This window comes from Lynx rufus, unplaced genomic scaffold (assembly GCF_022079265.1).
Source record: "Lynx rufus isolate CCGP_SWC_20201006 ecotype Redwood Valley unplaced genomic scaffold, mLynRuf1.p SCAF_9, whole genome shotgun sequence".
Lineage (NCBI taxonomy): Eukaryota > Metazoa > Chordata > Mammalia > Carnivora > Felidae > Lynx > Lynx rufus.
In genome coordinates, this window is record NW_025814897.1 from 110,036,681 (window position 1) to 110,057,186 (window position 20,506).

Genomic DNA, 20,506 nt, shown 5'->3' on the forward strand with positions numbered 1-20,506 from the left:
AGTTTCGGCACCTCTGACTCGGCCGTCTGGCAATCTTGCCCCCAGGTCCTGCTTCAGCTCTGAGAGGTTCCTGGCTGGTCCCCAGGGGCAAGGAACCGAGGGGCATGCCCTAGCCGTGGTGGGCGAATGACCTGAGGCAGGGGCAGCCATTCCCCACATGGCCTATGTTGAGGGTGCAGGGCTGTCCGCACCGGAGTCAGGGTAGAGGCATAGGGCTGGGGGAGAGGGAAGAAGTCAGGAGGCGGGAGTGGAATTGGGGGTTGCCTGGGTCCCACCACCAGTCTGGAATTAAATAGCAGAAGAGGAGCATCGCCCTTGGGAACACTGACTTGTCCCCCCCACCCCCCAACAGTTCCTGGTGACGGGTTGACCTTGGCAACAGACCCTAGCAGCAGGCAGTTGTCCTGACAAGAGGGTGGTCCCTGTTGACAGTCCCTGGCAGTTTCCTGAATACAGGGAAGAAGCTGGCCTGGGAGTCTCGCCCCCAACTACTTGCTCTTCTTGAAGAAGCTGAAGCGTTTTTCTCTCTCTCGTTCTCTGCCATCCTTGCTTCGAAGCACGACAGGCCCCTCAGCCCCGACCGGCGATACCGGGGGCATGGTCATGGCCCGAGTCATGCCCCGGGCGGCACTGGGCACCGCTGGCTCTTCAGGCTCTCCAGAGGCAGAGGACGCAGTCGCAATGGCTGCATTTACCACCCGCAGCCATGAGCTCATCTCTGCCTGCGGAGGGCACGGGAAGACAGGTGGTCAGCGTCAAGGCAGCCGGGCTGAAGCTGTGGCCTGCGGACGCTGGGAAGCCGAGGAGGAGCAGGCAGGAAAGCGTTTGGACTATTTTGTCTCACTGGAGAAAATGACCCCTTTAAGACGGGAAACAGGTTTTTGGGTGGCCTTCACAAACATCCAGGTGGCACACTGTGAGCTATCTGCTCACGAAGAGGGAGACACTTAAGGAAAAAGAGAGGAGAGGGAAGAAAGGGGAATCTACAACTGGAAGGTTCTGAGAATGGCCCAGAGATAGAGACGCGGGGGGGAGAAGGGGCAAGCTCACCTCATCCTTGGCCTGGAATAAATATTCTTTTCCATCCTGCAAGCTGTTGGGAGAAAGAGAAGCCTCAGAGCAGAGCTGAGAATCTGGACCGGCTACACCAGCGCTCGTGGAGTCCCAGTGATCACCCTGAGAGCAGGCTGGAGGGCACGTTCTGCACATCCTGCACTTTCCCAGCGCTGTGCAAAAGCAGGCCCTTCCTGCTTGGCTGCTGAGGACCACGGTGAGCTCACCTGCATCCCAGGCTGTGCCTCCTGCACTGGCTGCTTGCTGGCAGGCAGAGGCAGGCCCCTGGAGGTCCCCGGAGGCAGGCCGCCTTCAGATTTCCCATGCACGATAATTTTTTGCTTGACATCAGCAGGCAAGCCCGCATCTTGGTGCTCCGGCGCCCTGAGGGCAACCAGACCCCCTCCCGTTCCCTCACCTACATCTCTGTCTCCAAACACCCAGCCCTGTGACTCGATTCCCTCTACTAGCTTGTGGCTCCCCTATACTTCGTATCGCCCCCAGCTCCCCTTCCATCCTGAGGGCACTTTGCATTCCTACCCCAACTTGAAGACGTGTTTGCGCTTTCGATAATCAAAGGCGACGCTGCCCTGGGCCCTGGCCAGGCTGACAGGCACTTCTCCGTGGTATGGCACTCCTGTGCTGGCCGCCTTTGCGTCCTTATAAAAGCCAAGGCTCCCACGCCGCAGGACGCAGTACACGTTTTGCCATGACCTGGGAGGGATGTGGTGTAGGTGATGAGGTGAGACAGGTGACTGGTCTCTATGGGGCCTAGAACCCGAGCTTGGGTGTCCGAGGGCTTCCAGTGCCACTCCTGTCTTCGGGCCCCTTATCTTTACACACTCCTGACCATTACCTGAGGCCCCTGCTCTTCTCTTGGGTCCTCTTCCTCTCCCAGAGGACCCTCCTCCTATACCATACCTCTTCCCCGTCTATTTGGAAGAGGTTCCAGGAAAGCCTCTTTTTATTTATTTTATTTTATTTTTCATGTTTATTTTTGAGAGAGACAGAGCGTGAGTGGGGCAGGGGCAGAGAGAGAGGGAGACACAGAATCTGAATCAGGCTCCAGCCTCTGAGCTGTCGGCACAGAGCCCGACGTGGGGCTCGAACCCACAAACCACGAGATCACGACCTAGGCCAAAGTCGGACGCTCAACCGACTGAGCCCAGGGAAGCCTCTTTAGAAGGCAGGAGCCGAGAGGCCACCGACGCTGTGTGGCCAGGGCCAGTACCTGTTGGCAGCCTTCTTGCCAAAGGCCTCCATCTCCTGTTTGCGGCATAGCATCCCTTCCATCTGCTCCTGGGCAGAGAGCTCTGGGCCTCGAGGGGGCAAGGTGGCAACCCGGGCTGGCTCCGATGACCTGCTCTGGGGCATTACGGGAGGGGCTGGGCCTCGCGTCCGGGTCTGCTTCTCCCCCCGTGGCCCGTTGGCCTCGTCCCCTGTGCCAGACCCCTGTGGGCAAAATGGACAACAGTGTCAGTGTCAAAGGACCAGATGGGAAATATCTAGCCCAAATGTCATGAAGCTTGAAGTCCAAGAGCTGGTCTTCCCGCCGCCTGTTTCCTCTGGGCTCCTGTCTTATCCTATCCCCAGGATCCCCACCGCCTGGCTCACACCCCTCTTCTTCCCTTCATCTCCTGTTATTAACACCCACACCTCTGGGTGAAACTCACAGGTCCTTCTGGGAAGCTGCCTTGCTCCAGTCTCTGTTGTTCCAACAGGGGCTATGAGGACAAAAAGCTGTAAGAGGACATGCAAGATGGGGAGCTAAGATCCTGATGGGGGGGCACAGGGCAGTGGGGGTCACCTGAGGGGACTCTGTATCTGTGCAGACTCCGTTGACGCTGGCCTGCTGCGCAGATGCTGGCGGCCGGGGGCGGGTTCTGGAACAGCAGAAGGTGAGACAGAGTGTTAAGTCCTTGGGTTGCTCAGACTCAGCCACGTTCTCTGTCCCCAAGGGTCCCAGCTCTCACCCATCCCGGGTGGCATCGGGAGCTGTTTGGCTGTCCACCAGGTCCCCTTCAGACAGACCGGCTATGGGCTCTGGGGCAGGGGGCTGTTTCCTCCGTTCCTCCTCCTCCCTCTTTCTTTTCCGTTCCTTCTCCTGCTCCTCCAGCTGTCAAAACATTCTGGGGTCAGAGCATAGAAGGTCGCACTCAAAAGGACCAGGGAGGGCACCGGGGAAAGCTGAGATGCCTCAGCTCGCCTGATGGAACAGAAAGGATAGAAAGTAGAATTTCAAAAGAAGGTGGGGATTAGAAGCAACGGGGAGCTGAGGGCTCCTGGAGCCATGGTACAACAGGCACCCACGGCTCACATCCAGGACACGCTGGTACAGTGGGAAGGGAAGACACGTCTTCATCAAGCAGGACAGAGCGCAGGTCTGGGGCAGTGGGAGGGGAGGGCATTCCTCACCGCGGTGAGTTTCTCCAGTGCACTGAAACGTTCCTCCCAGGCCACTGCGGACTTCTGGAAGGCCTCGTGACGCTTGATGAGGCTCTCGACTTCATCGACTGTGCAGCCCAGCTCAGCGCTTCTCACCAACGGCTCTTGGCTGCACAGCCAGGCCTCCGCCATACCCGCATCTCTCCCAAATACGAGCACCTCCAAAACTGGGGGGTTGGGGGGTCAGGAGGAGATAGCAGGTCAGAGCACCAGCAGGGCACTGTTGCCACAGCGCTTCAAGAACAGGGACACAGAGGGAGCTACTGCCCCAGGGCAGGAGCGCAGGGCAGAGCCAGGCAGTGCCAAGGGCAGGCACCTTGAATTCCATGCCCAGGCCTCTTGGTCTTACATACTCTGGAAACTACAGGGTGCAAGATCCCCAGCCCCTTCTCCCAGGGCCTGGTGCCCTCAGCCAGTTCCCTGGCGCCCACGGCAGCTCACCAAGCTGGAGCCAGTCCATTTTCTCCTGCCACTTGTCTGCTGTCTCCTGGCGCCGTGCCTGCAGCTGAGACAGCTTCTCCGAGATCTAGGGGGCAGAGATGTGAGTTAGCACCCAGTAGGACCTTTCTGGGGGGTCTCTGGAGGACTCACACAGGGAACTAGAGATTTCTGATTTCAGGAGGCAGACGGTTCTGGGGGCAAGTTGGAATGGGGAAGTCGTGAACAGCACCAAGGGGAAGGGGGTGGTTCTGCGAAGGAAGAACGAGAGGGAGGAGGAAGACTCAGAGGAGAGATCAGCACCGAGGCCTCCCCCTGTGAGGATGACCTGGCTGCACCCACACCTCACCCACCTCCTCAGCTGCGTAGTGGCTCCTGGCAAGCAGCCCCTGCCCCATGTCGATGCAAGAGGAGAAGCGGTCGGCCCTGGCCTCTATCTCTGCCTTGATGCCCTGGTGGTTCTTGATGACCAGATCTGCGGAGGACACATCCCTGGGGGTACAGAGACCACATTACCGCTGCCCACAACCCTGTCCCAGCCCCCAGCCCACAGCCCTCGGAGGCTGCAGGGCACCGTGGCCCTCACCGGGGCCGCTCCTGGGCATCCATCTGCAGGTTCACCCCATCCATCCACAGCATCAGCTCCCGGACGGCCTTGAAGAAGCGGAACTTGTCCGTGGTGTCCAGGAGCAGCTGGCGGCGGGCGGCAGAGCTTCCCTGAAGCTGGGTCCAGGCCTCAGCCACAGCCTGCATGTGGCGGCCGATCTCCTCAGCCTTGTCTCCAGCATAGGCCTTCTGGAGCCGATGGCCATCATCCTGCACCTGCTGGACCTGTGGGCCCCCCCCCACCCCCGCTCAGAGTGAGGCAGAGCTGGGGGACTCCAACGAGCAGGGGTCTCTCCGGTCCTGGCCTCTGTGCTCTATCTCCCATCCATTTTACCAGCCAGAGAAGCAGGAGGCAGAGCAGAGGGTAGCGGCTGGGAAAAATGAAGGCCGGTGCCCAGAGTAAGCCCTGTCATACCCTGCCCTGCTGGGTCTCAACATGGGGCCTGGGGAGTCTGGCGGGGGCAATCTTTTAAACAGACCACTGGCCAATTGAGCTTCCAGAGGCCTGCCCAGGACACGAGGGGCCTCAACGGTTGCTAGAATGAGATTTTCAGCCATGAAGGGACTTGGGTTCCCTGGGTTTAAACGGTCGGAGAAAGAATCTATGCTTCTGTGGTGTGGGTCTGGAGCTCTGACCTGGGTGGGACCAACAGGCAGATTTTAGTATGCTATGAAGAATCCAGCCATTGAGACCATCTGAAAATGTCACGGCCCCCCCAAGAAGGCTGGTCATTAAAGGTGTGGATGCTATGGCTAGATATACCCTGTCCAGAGAGGTTTCCCTGGAACCACTCTAACTTTGTCCTTAAGCATCCCTCCAGAGGATGCCAACCCCCCACCATTTCCCATGAAGTCTCCTCTGAGCACCGCCTCCCCCCCGCCCCCCCCCCCCCGCTCCCCCAAATCACCATGCTTGGGTCAGACCTGGGCGCTGAGGGCCTGGATGTCATGCTCAAAGGCGCAGTGGCGGCGTTGCAGGGCCTCGGCTGCGTTGAGGTCCCGGCCGGTCCCGTCGGGAAGCTGCTGCTGCTTGTGCTGCACGCGCGCCAGCGCTTGGCGCGCCCCGTGCAGGAAGCGCTGCAGCTCGTGCGCCGCTGCCAGCACCTGACCCCGCGTGTCCAGCAGCTCGAGCAGGTCCGCCCAGGCCTCATTGAGGCTGTCCTTCCACTCGGCCACGGTGGCCCGGGCGGCATGGCCCCCAGCGATGAGCCCGTTGGCCAGTGCATTGGCGCTGTCCACACGCTCCTGACCGATGGTACTCGTGTCCCGGGAAAACTCTCGGAATTTGTCTCGGAGCATCTGGAGGAGGAAGCAATGACGTGGACAGCGCTTTAACACGGGTAGATGCAGTCCCTGTCTAGCGGGCGAGACCTGTAGCCCCAAAACTGAGAAGTGACTCTCTCCATGGGCCACAAGGGCCAAAACAGGTTTCTTCAGCAGGACAACTGGTTCCCATTTACCCCACATGTGACTGATGCCCCCAGCCTCCGGCAAAAGCATTAGGGGTGCTGGGAACCTTTGGCCGTCAGGCAAAATACCCTAACTATGGTCCGTGTGTCTGCACTAACGGGGGCCCAAATTCCCAAACAGTGCAGAGGAAGTCACCTGTGCTGTTGAGTTCGGTTGGAAAAAAACGATTGGAAATTTCCTTTTCGCCCACACCTGCGTGCAGTCCCACGACCTCTTTTCTGCACGGTTCTTCAAATTAAGTACCCAAGGGCAGTGCCTGCTCAGCCCGCTCTTGCACCCCCTGCCCCTCGATGCTCTGCCAGAAGGAGGCGCTGGCCTCCCGGGGGGGGGGTCCTCCGCACCTCCCAGAGCAGCTCTGTGGCTGCTCGGCTGGTGCCCGCCCTGCACTCACAGTCACGTGCTCGTAGTCCTGGCCCAGCTCGTGGGAGGCTGCCACCACCTCGCGCTCCTGGATCCACTGCTCCAGGTCGTCCAGCTCACGGCGGAGCTGGCACAGCCGCAGGTGCTCCTGCAGGCGCTCCCGCCGCTCTCCCCGCCAGCTCCTTCAGGCTGGCGTACAGCTTGTCCACCTGCGCTTGGCGGATGGATATTCGCGTGCTGTGAGGGCAGGGGTGGCAGGACTTAAGACACATGGCTCTGAACCCTACCTATCCTATACAGTCCAGTCCCTTCTGGCCGCCCCCCCCCTCCCCCCACTTCTTGCCAAGCCTCTGCCTGTCTAGCTTTCTAAATAGTTCTGTACACATGTAGCACAGAAGGCCCCACAGTCCCGGCACCACCCTGGAACCCGTTCTTGTCTCCCCCAGGAGCCGCGCTCCCCCTTGTTCCCCGCCGTGTTCACCTCTCTGGGTGGTTGTGGTCAATCATGTCTTGGCTGCTGGCTGCCAGCTGGTGGATGGTCTGAGCATAGTCAGCCAGGGCTTGTTCCAGTACCTGATGCTTCTTCACCTCTGCCTGGGCGCTGAGCTCGTCCTGGGAACGACAGTGGGCATCAGGGAGCAGGGGCCTGGGGAAGAGAGTGGCAGCCACACGGCCTGAGCTCTGCGGGGCCTCTCACCTTGGCTTTCTCCTGGCCCATCATGTGTAACTCCTGCTCGCCCATCCAGGCCTCCGCCTCGGCGGCATCGCGGTAGAACTGCTGGGCCCGCAGGGCCTCCTCCAGTCGCTTGCCTCGAAGCTCCAGCTCGTGGCTCAGGCGTTTCCACATCTCCTGCAGCTCAGCCAGCTCTGGGCCTGCCGCTGCTGCTCCCAGAGTACGCTGCCGCTCCGTCAGGTCCGCGATCCGCGGCTCGTGGCCCTGTATCTCCTTCTGCAGGGTCTGTCCACAGCAGTAGAAGAGGACACTCTGAGAGGGGGCCCCTCACCACATTCCCCCTTCCGCCTGCTCCACAGCCAGCCCCCTACTTTCAGCTTTCTTTCTTCCTGAGTCCTCCTCACCTGCCCCCTCCTCTGACCTGAGAATGGGATGGTAACACCCCTTCAGTCCACCTGATCTGCTACAAAGGGAGCCCACCCTCCTTTGGTGAAGAGAGGCCAAGCACTGAAGTCTAGAATGACACACAGATTGAGGGGGAGCCAGAGAAACCCCAATTTTTTTTTTAAGAAAAAACAAACTTCCAAGTCTGGGAGGCCCTTGAGACCCTTTCTTTTGCCTTTAGCCTTGGCCTCACCTGGTTTTTCTTCATGAGAAGCTGGACACTGGGCAGGTCCTTGCCATGTTCCATGGAGCTAGCCATGGGTAGCCGCTCTGTCACCCACAACTGGATGAGAAAGAGGGGGTCAGTCAGTGGAGGTCCAGAGGGCAAAGTGAGAGCTGGGGTTGGACAGTGGGGAGACTTGGGGAGAGGTTTGCTAGGGCTCCTGGTGTGTGCCTGCTGGGAATGGTCACCTCTGAGTCTGGGGCACAGGGACCCAGAGGGCATCCCCAAGAGTCCCTCGAGAGTCCGTTTTCCATGCCAAAGGGAAGAGATGCTGGCATCTCCCCGGCATCCAGGAAGGAGACTAGAAAGCGAATGGCAGGGAGCAATTTGCCACGATGACGACTCTACCTCAGCCCAGACTCTAGTGACTCACAATCTCATCCTCCACGTCCCGGTGGAACTGGTGCTGCTCACGGGAGGCGTGCAGGCGCCGGCAGCGCTCCTTCATGGGCTGGCACAGGGCCCGGAACTTCTCCTCCACAGCTCTCGACGTCCTCTCCACCTCCCCTGCGCCCTGGTCCTCCTGGGCCAGCGCTGTCGCCTGGGCCTGGATGGCCTCCACCTCCTTCTCTCGCACTGCCATCTCCCGTTCCAGCATCTGCAGCCCGGGGAGGAAGGAGGTGTTGTCACCACACATCTGCCTTCAAGCTCAGAGGAGACTCCACACTTCCTGTGGCCAATCAAGATTTCTTATCCCCGGGGTTCACCCCAGGGAGAGCATCTCCTCATGGACCTCAAGGACCTCATGGACCACTAGCTCAGTGGACCTCAAACTCTAATATACATAAGAGCCTGTGGGGGGGGGGATGTGATAACAGGGCCAGTTGTCAGTTTACTGCCTCTCAGACCCAAAATCACCTCAGCTCCAGGTACATCTTTTCCTGTTTTGTTAGGACTGAACCCTGTCGACCTTTCTCCTTTGCCAGCTGGTGCAATGCTGGGTCTTGTCATTAGAGGGCGCCAGAGGCACAGCACAATGCAAGGAGGGGAAGGTGCAATTTATGGTTCTTGTGTGTTTTTTTGCTCTTGCTCCTATAGCAAAACTGCCCATGGTGTGCAGGAAATCCAGTGGCTCTCACCACCCTCCAGCAAATTTTGCTGGCATCCCAGTGGTAACTTCCTGCTGGCCAGTGTTGGCCCGCCAGCATTAGACTGGCCTGGTCCCAGGATACCCCAGCAAAGTTCTACAATACCTACTACCCCTGGGCCTCGGCCCTCTCCAACGAGGTCTGAAACAGCCGTGGGGTCAGGGGGGACGCATCTCAGTCCTCCTTGGGTACCCCTCCCCAGCACTAGAGGTAGTAGCTGCTCCCTACATTTGCCATTTCTGTGCTATTTAGAGCAGGGATCAGCAAATCCAGCTCCCTGCCTGTTTTTGTAAATAAAGTTTTATTGGCGCACAGCCACACCCATTATTTTACATATTGCCTGTGGCTGCTTTTATCCTACCAGAACAGAGTTGAATACTTATGACAGAGACCATATGACCTACAACAGCCAAAATGTTACTGTCTGGCCCTTTATAGAAAAATGTTTTCTCATCCCTGCTTTCGATTTCTACCTTTTGGTAGTTAACCACCTTTAACAAATTGATACTTCTTTTTTACTAAAATTTCATTGTTCAAGTTAGAGAATGGTTTCTATCTTCTGACTTCAGTCTGACTTCAGTCTGACATGCTCCCAGAGATTCTGAGACGGTGGCCCATGGACATTGCTTTGAGAAATACTGGTACAGATGTTGTCTGTGAGGCCTGAGAATGACCTCCCAAATCTCAGGAGCTACAGACTCCCTCCTCCTCTCTGCTGCGGTTCCCCATCCCCATCACAGGCCTGCAGAGCACCTGTTGCTTCTTGAGCAGAATGTTGACACTGGTGAGGTCCTTGCCGTAGTCGTCAGAGTGCAGCTGGGCCTGCAGACTCTCCAGCCAGCTCTCCAGGGCGGAGCAGCTCTGGGCAAACAGCTCGGCTCGGTTGGCATCGAAGAGGCTACGGGCCTTGGCCTGGGTGGTGCTCTCCAGCCTGTCCCAGCGCTGGTGCAGGTCCTCCAGCTTCTCAGACACCAGGGCCTTCAGCTCTGGCTTCTCGAGGGTCAGCTCCCGCCCTTCCTGGGTGGTGGGACAAAGAAGGTGTCAGTGTCAGAATTAGATAATGCTGGGTGCCTGTCACCAGTCCATTGAGCCTCTGACTTTGGCTCAGGTCACAATCCTATGGTTCGTGAGTTCGAGCCCCACATCGGGCTTGCTGCTCTCAGAGCGGAGCCTGCTCTGGATCCTCTGTCCTCCTCTCTCTCTGCCTCTCCCCTGCTTGTACTTTCTCTCTCAAAAATAAACAAACATTACCAAAAAAAAAAAAAAAAAAAAAAGAATTAGATACTGCCGAACTTTATGGGTTGGTAACAGATCAGAGACCTAAAGGGCAGTAGGAACCTGAAGTGAAGGCAATAATTCCAGGTTCTTGCATACTCTCCGTAACATGCTCTTCTCAAAGGTTTCAGACCTCTTCTAGCCCCTCCACCCCCCACTGCTGGGTTGCACCCTACTTGTTCAAGGTCTGGCTCAAATCTCATTTCAACTAAGAAGCCATGGAGACCTTTCCCACTCTGGGCTCCCTCATGCTAGTGGCTTCTGGGGTTATGCCACACATGGTCTTGTATATTTGCCATCTTCTCCTGTTTCGCAGCAAGCCACCCTTTCCCTGAGTTAGGTACACTCAAGTCCCACCTGCTCTCCCCACTCCCAGCCTTTCTGCTTGAGGACTTTCGTGGCTGGGGAGGTGAGGGAAGCATGGTCTCCTGACCTGCATGCAAGGCAGACCGGAAGTGCCCAGGAGTTACTGCCCAAGGAAGCAGCCCGCAACCAGTGACAGACAGGGAGCCGGTGGACAAAGACTCAGCATCCTTGTTCTTTGGTGGGATTATGTGGATGCATGTTCTACACTGTCTCCCATGTTCCCATGGTGCCCCGTTAGTACTGAGCACCAGTGGCCCACTGGGGTGACTGGCATGGCAGCGTGGGCCCGTTATCAAATGCCTTTCCTTTTCCATCCCATCACCCCACGCCCCCACTGGTGTTCTCGGTGGTCATCTGTCATAAAGTGGCCTGCACTGGAAACCTCATTTCAGGGTCTGCTTCTAGAAGAACACAGGCCAAGACACTGCCTTGAAGCCACTTTGTGCATGGCTGCCAGGATGAGTGTCAGAGTCTAGCACTGCTTGGGTAACTTCACAAACCTTCAGCACAATCCACACTTCGATGCACAGTCCTTACGTGGTGTTCAAGGCTTTTCATGACTTGGCCTAGCAGGCTTTTCCTACCTTTTCTTCCATGGGGCCCCTTCACACATTCTGCGTTCCTGCCAGTCTGACTTACCCCCTTGCTCCCATATAGGTACCCCACTTATGCATCTTGGGCTTCCTGTTTGCATGGTTTTCTCTGCCCAGAAACATTTTTCCTCCAGTGTCTCTGCTTGTCCAAATTCTACTCATCCTTCATGGACTGCCCTGGAGGCTCCAGCCTCTAGGATTCCTGTGCCTCTTCTCTCCTTGTAAACAAAGCTTTATTGGTACATAGCTTTACGGGCACACACAGAGGGCCTAGGCTTTATCAGGCCCTCTCTCACTGCATTTGCTATATTCTGCTCTGGATTTAATTTAGGTATTTGTGTATGCATCTCATAGCCTGGCTATAGTGTCATTCTTCAAGGGTGGAGCCTACAATGGAACTGCCTATGTACCCTTCTCAGTGCCTAATATAATGCTTTTGCATATAGTAGCAGCAAATAGTAATATTTGCTGAATAAACGGAAACACTGGGCATACACTGGTCTCCTCCTCTCCCCAACCATCATGCCCTTGAGGGAAGGAAAGTATCTTTTTATATACCTTGCAGTACCTAGCAGAGTGCTGAGCACACATATTGTTGCCCAGGAATACTTGCTGAGTTGAAATAAAGTTTTATCTGTGCTCAGCTCTTGAGGAAGTGGTACCAAGTACCAAGTACCAGGAAGAATAAGACTCAAAAGCAAGGGTTGGCAAAAAGGTGCTCTGTGGGCTCAATGTGGCCCACCACTTGTTTTCATAAATAAAGTTTTATTGGAACGCAGCTATACCCAATCGTTTATGTATTCTCTATGGCTGCCTTTGTGCCGCACTGGCATGTAGCAGAAACCGTGTGGCCCGCAAAGCTGAAAATATTTACCATCTGGCCCTTTGCAGAAGTTTGCTGACCCCTGCTGAAGAACGTCATCCTCCTCCGGACCCAGGGATAGTTACGGTGTTGACCCAAGGCTGCAGTTTGGCTCCCGTACTACTAATTTGTACTTTCCCACAGTTCTGGAGTCACTGTCTCATGGACCGAAGACCTTTGTTCCCCAGACCGTAACTCTCCACCTTGGAGGTTTGGCACCAGAGGCCCCGTGACCTGTAACCCTGAAGGAACCATAGACTAAAGCCAGGATCCCTCCCTGTACTGTGGCCATGATCCTGTCCAGACGAGGCCCCAGGGCTCTCTTCCTGCTGCTGTTGTCACACCACTCACCTTGTCTACCTTGTCCAGCCAATCTTTGTTGGCGGCCAGCTCAGCCATGAACGCCTGGTGCTTCTGCCACTTGGTGTGCAGGTTGCGGGCCTCATCGTAGGACACGTCCTGGGCTGTCAGCATCTTCTCATCAATCCAGAGCTTCAGCTGGACCAAGCGTAGAGCAGGGGTGGAGAAGGGCAGAGCACATTTCAGATGGAGTGGAGCATAAGGGGGCGAGGTGAGCTGGGAGAAGTGGTGGACGTGGGGAGAAGCCATGCAGGTGGCTTATTCAGGTGATACTTATTCAGGTGATACCGCAGTGGACTTACTCTAGGCTCAGAGAGCCAGGGCGTTTTATCAAAGGGATGGCTAGGGAATGTCGGAGGGGACATGGGGGTACCAAGAGCCTCACCTCGTGACAGTCTTGTAGGAAATGCTGCTGCTCTCGGTTGTCCCGAAGACGGCCCAAGAGCTGCTGCACGGCTTCTTGATTCTTCTTGTGTCTGTAACGACAGTCTCTTGTGAGGCCCTTGAACTTGCTGTCAAAGGGTTATGGCCCTCTAACTAACCTAGAAGCCTTCAGTCCTCTTGTTATGGGGACAATGCCTTCCGGGAGCACTGCAAGACAATCCAGGGATCCTGATGTCCAGCATCCAGCGACTCCAGTGGCCTTCATCTCCCCTGGTGTGGGGGAGGCAGGGCTTCCCAGCTCCTGGCTTAGTCTCTCTCCAACCACTTAGCTCTTCCTCCTCTACTGTTTGTCAGCCCCCACCACCATCTGTCTGCCTGTGCTGCGTTCTCCAGCTTCTTCCTCAATGAAACAGGCCATGCTGTTTTCGCTCACTTCCCCCTTGGGCCTCTCATTTACCCACTGTCTTTACCATACCTCCTCTCGATGGAGTCAGCCTTCTCCTGGATCTTCTCGGCATGGATGTTGCCTTCAGACACCAGCTGGCGCCCAGCCTCCAGTAGCCCGCGGATCCGCTCTCCGTTGGCATCCATGGTGCTCATGAAGTCTTCCAGTTTTTTTATGGTGGCGTCAGCAGCTTGGAGTGTCCCCGGCATCTCCGTGTGGGACAAAACGTATTCCTGTGTGGGAGGAGAGGTACGGAGCTCACTTCTCAAAAGCACTTGTCAACTTTTCAGAAGGGACTTCCTGAAAGGACATATCAGACATGGATGCCAGGTGGGGAGAGGAGAGGAGACAGCCTGACTCTGAAGACAGAGTGGAGGGGTGAGGGGTGCCTGATTATGCTGCAGTCTTGCAAAGTTACAAGGGAGCTAGGCAGGAGGACCATAATAGCCCAAGTCCCGTTTTATCTTCTTTCTGGCCACATATTTAACACTCACATGGCAGGTCAGGTTTTCTATTTCTTCTCAAGCCAGTTTTGGTAAGTTATACCGACATCTTTTTATTCTGTTTAATCTTTTTTTTTTGTTTTTGTTTTTTTAAAGTAAGCTCTAACCCTATGTGAGACTTGAGCTCACGACCCTGAGATCAAGAGTCGCATGTTCTACTGAATGAGCCAGCCAGGTATCTACATCTTTGTTTGTTTGTTTGTTTGTTTGTTTGTTTTACTCCCACATTTTTCTTTTTTTTTTTAAATCAACTTTTTTTGGGATGTTTATTTATTTTGAGAGAAAGAGAATGAGTGAGTGAGGGGCAGAGAGAGCAGGGAGAGAGAGAATCCCAAGCAGGCAGCATGCTGTCAGCGCAGAGCCTGAGGGAGGGGCTCAAATCCATCAACCGTGAGATCATGACCTGAGTCGAAACCAAGAGTCAGACGCTTCACCAACCCGGCCATCCAGGCGCCCCGCCCATATTCTTCTAACATGCCCTCTCTGTCCATCCTGGTTCTTCAACTACTCCCTCACTGCCATTTCCTCCCCACCCACTTCTCTCCTCCACACTCCCCCACCCCTAGTTCCCTCTCTTCCTGGGTGGGACTTTGTGTCCCAGGGCTCTTACCTGGCTGCTGAGCACACCTTCGGCCTGGCGAGCATCCCGCAGGAAACCTTGGAAGCCATGGGCCTGGGCCAGACGGCCTTGCCGGCTCTCCCACATGCGGCCCAGCTCCTCCCAGCCGGTTCCCAGGGCTTCGAGTCGCTGCCGTAGGAAGAGGCACTGCGGATCAGCCTGGTCCCGGGTCACCTCCTCACCCAGGGCCCGGAGCCGGCTGTACTCGCCCCGGGCCCGCTCCACCTCTCCCCGCAGGGCTGCGTGTTGGGCCAGGAGGGCCTCTGCCTCAGGCAGGGTAGCCGGCCCTTCTTCAGAGGCCACAGAGGTCTGCGTGCGACCGAGCCAAGCCTGGAAGTCATCTAAGCTGCGCAGGAAGTCCTGCAGCCGCCGCGCCTCACCCAGTGATTCTTCTCGCCGTCGCATGGTGGCCCTTAGGTCTTCCCAGCCAGCTTGCACCTCTCCAAGCCGGGCATTGATGGCAGGGGCTTGGGCGGGGTGGCCAGCAGCCAGGGCATTTGCCTCTCGAGTCAGTTCGCCCACCCGAGCGGCGATGGCCTCCAGGTCCCGCTCGGTGCCGGCCAGCTTCCGCTGCAGTGCCAGCACCCCGGCCAGGTCATTGCCCAGGCCCTGGGTGGACTCAATGACTTTGGTCTTTTCTCTCATCCAGGCCTGGGTCTCTGTGCACTCTAAGTGGTAGTTCTGGATGCTCAGGGCCGATGTCAGGGCTGCCTTCTTGCCGTCTGCCAGGGTCCTAAACTGCTGCCACCTGAGAGTAGAAGGAGGGCCTGGTGTCTAGAGCTGCTCAGCTTTCCTGCCCCATTTAGGTATACTTGGAAGCTTCTTCCTTGCCTCTCTCTCCTTTGGCATATTCCTCCACCTGCTTCTGCTTGTTAAAGAGGCTGCTCCTCGCTCACCCTCCCGACCCCTCGATTGCTCCCTGTCCAGGCACAAGTCCTTTCGGATTACCTTTACCCCCTTCATTCCTCTCAACACTTCCCGCCTCTGCCCCATAACATGTTCCAGATGACCTTCCTTCCTCGTTTTTAGCCTCCATTCCATGCCCTGCAGAACTCCCTCTGGCTGCCATCCCTGTCTGCTGCATCCTTTCTTGGTTGCCCTCCCCAACCCCACCTGTGGTTGAGCTGCTTCTGGGTATTGATGATACTGTCCTTGCCCGGGGGTTTGGCCTTCAGCAACTGCTCCGCAATGTCATTCACAGCAGTAATCCGTGCTGCAAGGGCGTTCATTTCAGGCTCCAGGGTCTCGAACCTGAGAGGGTGGAAGAGGGTGGAAGCGGTGGCTGTGGATTGTGGGAGCAGTGGTGCACCAGCCCATCTCCCCTGCATGCCCAGGAAAACTCCTCTCTGTCCACCCGAGGCTGATCTTCAGGAGCCTCTGCACAGCTTCACGTATAATACCTGCAGTATCTGTGGCTCAAGTGGGGAGCCTCAGTTCCCCCCAAGCAAGTAGAAAAGCAATCCCCTCTGGAGTTAATCAAGGAGATGATGAAAGCGAATGTCACGAACAGTTGCACGAGCCAAACAAATTCCTGGCCCAGGGCTTCACCCTTTATGGGAACCTCCCCATTCTTCCTGGAACCCCTTTGCTGCCTACCTGGGTCCCCTCCTACTAACACGTATTAAAAAATGAATTGACAACCAAAAATTTGTTTGCATGATAAAGATGTGAAGCATAACTTCTCCTAGGGGCGTTGGATATTCTCACAGAGTCTGCAAACATTTTCTGTAAGGGGCCAAATAGCAAGTGTTTTCAGCCTTTGGGCCATAAGATCCCAGTCAAGAGAATTTAGCTCTGCTATTGTAGAGCAATACAAAAAAGTAAAAGCAGCCAGGGACCATACGTAAATGAATGAGCATGGCTCTGTTCCAATAAAGCTTTGTTTTAAAAAAACATGGGGCGCCTGGGTGGCGCAGTCGGTTAAGCGTCCGACTTCAGCCAGGTCACGATCTCGCGGTCCGGGAGTTCGAGCCCCGCGTCGGGCTCTGGGCTGACGGCTCGGAGCCTGGAGCCTGGAGCCTGTTTCCCATTCTGTGTCTCCCTCTCTCTCTGCCCCTCCCCCGTTCATGCTCTGTCTCTCTCTGTCCCAAAAATAAATAAACGTTGAAAAAAAAAAAATTTTAAAAAAACAGGCAGCAGGCTGGATTTGGCCCCAGGATTGTAGTTTGCTGATCTCTGCCATAGAATATCTTGAAAACCAAGAAAAAAAATCTTTGAATACATTTTTTAAGCCACCAGGAAATTTGATTATGGAATGAGTAACACACATCAAGGAATTGCTGGTTCTGTTCTATGTGAGAATGGTATTGTGGTTCTGTGAGAAAAATGTCCTTTCTAAATGATTTTAAGATGTATTATTCTGTAAGTAAACCTACTTCATAAGAGGTTAATCAGTGTATCTGCCTGAAGGTTTGTAACATCAAAGCCTCAGCTCTTTTAAGTCCACACATGCAATTAAAAAATAATTCACTATATTTTGGAATACTTCTTAATATGTTAGAGGACACATCCTGAAGAATGTAGAAGTGAAAATGATAATGTGGGGATTTGCTAACTTTTAAAAGGAAAAGGGCGCCTGGGTGGCTCAGTTGGTTGAGCGTCTGACTTCAGCTCAGGTCATAATCTCACAGTTCCTGAGTTCGAGCCCCGCGTCAGGCTCTGAGCTGAAAGCTCGGAGCCTGGTGCCTACTTCGGATTCTGTGTCTCCCTCTCTCTCTGCCCCTCCCCTGCTTGTGCTCTCTTTCTCTCTCTCAAAAATAAACGCGAAAAAAAAATTTTTTAAGAAAAGGAAAAATAACCAAATATAGAAAGATACTGACAATTATTGCATCTGGATGATTGGGTATATAGGAGCTTGCTGTGTAACATTTTCTTCTTTAAAAAAACTTTTTTAAGTTTATTTATTTTTGAGAGAGAGACAGAGAGAGCTGGGGAGGGGCAGAGAGAGAGAGAATCCGAAGCAGGCTCCCACACTGTCAGCACGGAGCCCGATGTGAGGCCCGGACCCACAAACCATGAAATCATGACCTTAGCTGAAACCAACAGTTGGGACTCTTAACCCACTGAGCCACCCAGGGGCCCCTAATGTTTTCTCTGAAAATATTTTTCATTAAAATGAAAACACAATCGTTAAGACTCAAGGGTTGTAGCAAGAGCAGACAGTTTATGGCAGGGCCCGCCACCCACACGCTGGCCTCCCAGCTCACAAGGCCTCCCCCCCCCCCCCCCCCCCCCCCCCGAGGGAGCCAGCAGGGGGCCTACCTTTGCTGCACAACCTCCAGGTCCTCCAGGCGCTCGGGCAGGGCCAGCCCATTGAGCCACTGCTCCTTCTCCTCCACCCACAGCCCACAGGCCCCGGCCTCGCTGAGCATGGTGTAGAGCGCCAGGGCTGCCTCCAGGGCCCGCGCTCGTTCGCCTGCCCGGGCCTGCAGCTCCTCGTAGTGCCGCTCCAGCGTGGGCACCCTGCCCTGCACCTCGGGCGTGCGGCTCAGTGCAGGAGGCAGGGCTGCGGCCTGTTCCCTCAGGGCATCCAGGGCTGGCCGGTGGCTCCGGATCTCCTCCTCCAGGGCCCGATGCTGTCGGGCCAGGGCCTGCGTGGAGAACTCGTCGTGCCCCAGCTCGGGGCTGGACACCAGGCGCAGCGCGTCCACCAGCCAGGCCTCCATGTCGTTTGCGTCTGCCTGGAACTGGTAGAGGCTGGCGGCCTGGGCAAGCCGCTGAGCACGCTCCTCTGCCAGGGCCTCCAGCCGCTCCCACTGTGCTTGCAGCTCGGCTGTGCGGGCGGCGGCCTGGCCCGCCCCGGGATGGCCCTCAGCAACTAACTGCTGGCCCTGCTCCAGCGTAAGCTTCAAGGGCCCTAGCCGGCCGCTCATCTCGCCTCGCAGGGCTGTGTGTTTGTTGAGCAGGCGGAGGACGCCGGTCAGGTCCCGGCCAGTTTCTGCTGAGGCCAGCAGGTGCTGCTGCTCCCGAACCCAAGCCTCGGCCTCACCCACCTCCCAGAGGAAGCGCCAGAGGCGTCGGGACTCCTCCAGGCGGGCCCGCCGGGCCGCTGCTAACTCGCACAGCGCCTCGTAGCTCTGCTCCAGGGAGGCCACCCGCTCTGACACCAGCTGTGGGTCGCATGGCTTGTACTCTGAAAAGGTCAGAGTGGAGGGTTGAGAGCTGTGACTCAGCCACCCTGCGGCCTCTACCCATCCATGGTTACAAATCTCCACCCCCCGCCCCCCCACCTCTCAGGGCTCCCTCCCTAGCTCAGTCACCTACCATCCACCCCTCATCCTTCCTGTCCCTGGTTTTCCCTGGCCTTGCTGCTTCCGTTCTTAATGTTCTCCTCCCCAGACCCTCCCTCCCCTTCTCCGCTCCCCCCACCACCCCGTGTTCACCTTTCCCTGGGTCACAGAAGCGCAGTGCGGAGGCGCTCACGGCCCGCACCCTCTCAGCCTGCACAGCGATGTCTGCCTCCACCAGCTCGTGCAGCTGCAGCAGGTCCTCCACTCCAGCCAGGTGCTTGCCCAGGTCGTGAGACTGCAGCCGGCCCTGCCAGGACAGGTGGCATGCCCATGGCTCTCCGAGGGCCACCCAGGACCCACCCACCCCCGCCAGGCCTCTTTCAGTCCTGCCACACACACGGGCTAATCTTGCTCCCTTTTCCTGGATCCACGGAACCTCCTAACCCCCTCTGTGGGGGGGCTCTGGGTGTCACACCCGGATGAGCACACCTGCTCATGTGTGACAGCTCTCTCTCTCTCTCTCTCTCACACACACACACACACACACACACACACACACACACAGTGACACCCCAGCTCTGTCCAGGCTCCCTGGCCATTTTGTACTCAACTCCTCTCCTGTGGAACGACTTTCTTACTAACCCTTGCTCCTGAAATCTCTGTTCTGACTCATCTTCTCAGACCCAGATTCTTGCCACCCTCCTGCGGTCATGGCTTAGTCCCCAGCACCCCAGCAACTTCAGTGTCTCTCCAGACCCAGCCTCATCCCCATCCCTTGCACAGGTCACTACACCACCTCTAACTGGCCCCTTGGCTCCCACTCTAGCTCCCCACGGTCCTCCTTCACCTCATGGTCAAGGTGACCTCTAAGACCATTAAGGCAGAATCGTGTCTCTCCTTTCCAAAACCTTCCAATCATTCTCAGTGCTTCATATGACTTTGAACAAAACTCATCCCCCTGAGCAGGCCTGGAAGGCCCTGGGTGAGCTGGCTGCTTCCACCCTTATCTCAGCCACTGCCCTCCTGCTCTCGCTGAACACGGCACGCCTGTGCAGGTCCAAGGCTGTTCCTTCTGCCTGAAACAGTGCCTGCTCCGATCTCCCTGTGCTGGCTCCTTCAGTTATTCTGCAATGGCATCTTCTCAGATGCCTTCCTGGACCAGTTTATAACATGACCCTGTTCAGTTTCCTCGTGGGCTTTATGTCCACCTGCTATTTTGTTTCTTGATAGGCTCGTGGAGTGTTTTGCTTTTTGTTTTGCTTTGTTTTGTTTTAAGTAGGCTCCATGCCCGATGTGGGGCTCGAACCCGTGACCCTGAGGTCAAGAGTCACATGCTCTACCGACTGAGCCAACCAGGCGAGTCCGTGGGTTTTATCATCAGCCTCCTCCCATCAGAATGTGAGCCCCGTGCAGACGGGGCCCTGTTTGCTCTGTGCACCTGAATAGGGGTCAGGGCCCTGCACTGAGACATACTCCACCAAGATGCGCCAAGGGAACAGGTCCCCAGTCACGCTGTCACTGCCCTGCTCATCTTCACCCCCAGCCCGCATCCCGCTGCTACCTTCATCTCTTCCATCCAGTCCATGAGGTAGAGCAGGTCCTGAAACACCTTCTGCAGCTCCAGGTTGAGGAGGAGCCGCTCCCGCCGGGCTGCCACCATCTGCCGCAGGAAGTCCCAGAGCCGCGCCACGTTGTGCTGCCGCGCGGCAATGCGCTTGATGTCGTGGTAGCGCTCGGCGGCCAGCTCTGCGGCTACGGCATCCACAGCCTGCACCCGACCACTGTAGGCCACGATGTCCGTCTCAATGGCCTCGTGTTTCCGCACTGCTGCCTCGACGGCCGCCAGCTCCAGCCCAAAGTTGTCCTGAGGCAGAGGGCAGGCAGGGGAAGTTGAGGAGCTCAGGGCCACCACCTCTGCTCGCCGGTCCCTTCTGCTCCCCAGAGGGCTTCCACTGCAAGATGTCAACTTTGCAAGGTGGCTCTGTCTCGTCCCTATCCTATCCCATCCTATCTCACTAACCCTTTCTCCAGTGCAAGCCTCTGGCCCCCCGTTCCAGGGATTCCTGGTCT

The 20,506-nt window shown here is 56.4% G+C and overlaps 1 protein-coding gene across 1 annotated transcript in view; it reads right to left on the minus strand.

The window, feature by feature from the left end:
* Positions 1-488: 488 nt before the first annotated feature.
* Positions 489-20,506, minus strand: part of SPTBN2 (spectrin beta, non-erythrocytic 2) — a 38,100-nt gene continuing 18,082 nt past the window's right edge. The window contains 27 exon segments of the mRNA XM_047071574.1: positions 489-722; positions 1,051-1,093; positions 1,594-1,767; positions 2,285-2,505; positions 2,727-2,777; positions 2,861-2,936; positions 3,027-3,169; positions 3,469-3,665; positions 3,940-4,024; positions 4,290-4,428; positions 4,523-4,767; positions 5,467-5,841; positions 6,404-6,544; positions 6,546-6,609; positions 6,854-6,984; positions 7,070-7,330; positions 7,683-7,772; positions 8,086-8,310; positions 9,554-9,817; positions 12,248-12,394; positions 12,642-12,732; positions 13,116-13,318; positions 14,199-14,955; positions 15,321-15,458; positions 17,469-18,339; positions 18,590-18,743; positions 19,998-20,300. Of these exon segments, the coding sequence (XP_046927530.1) occupies positions 489-722; positions 1,051-1,093; positions 1,594-1,767; positions 2,285-2,505; positions 2,727-2,777; positions 2,861-2,936; positions 3,027-3,169; positions 3,469-3,665; positions 3,940-4,024; positions 4,290-4,428; positions 4,523-4,767; positions 5,467-5,841; positions 6,404-6,544; positions 6,546-6,609; positions 6,854-6,984; positions 7,070-7,330; positions 7,683-7,772; positions 8,086-8,310; positions 9,554-9,817; positions 12,248-12,394; positions 12,642-12,732; positions 13,116-13,318; positions 14,199-14,955; positions 15,321-15,458; positions 17,469-18,339; positions 18,590-18,743; positions 19,998-20,300 (5,823 nt within the window).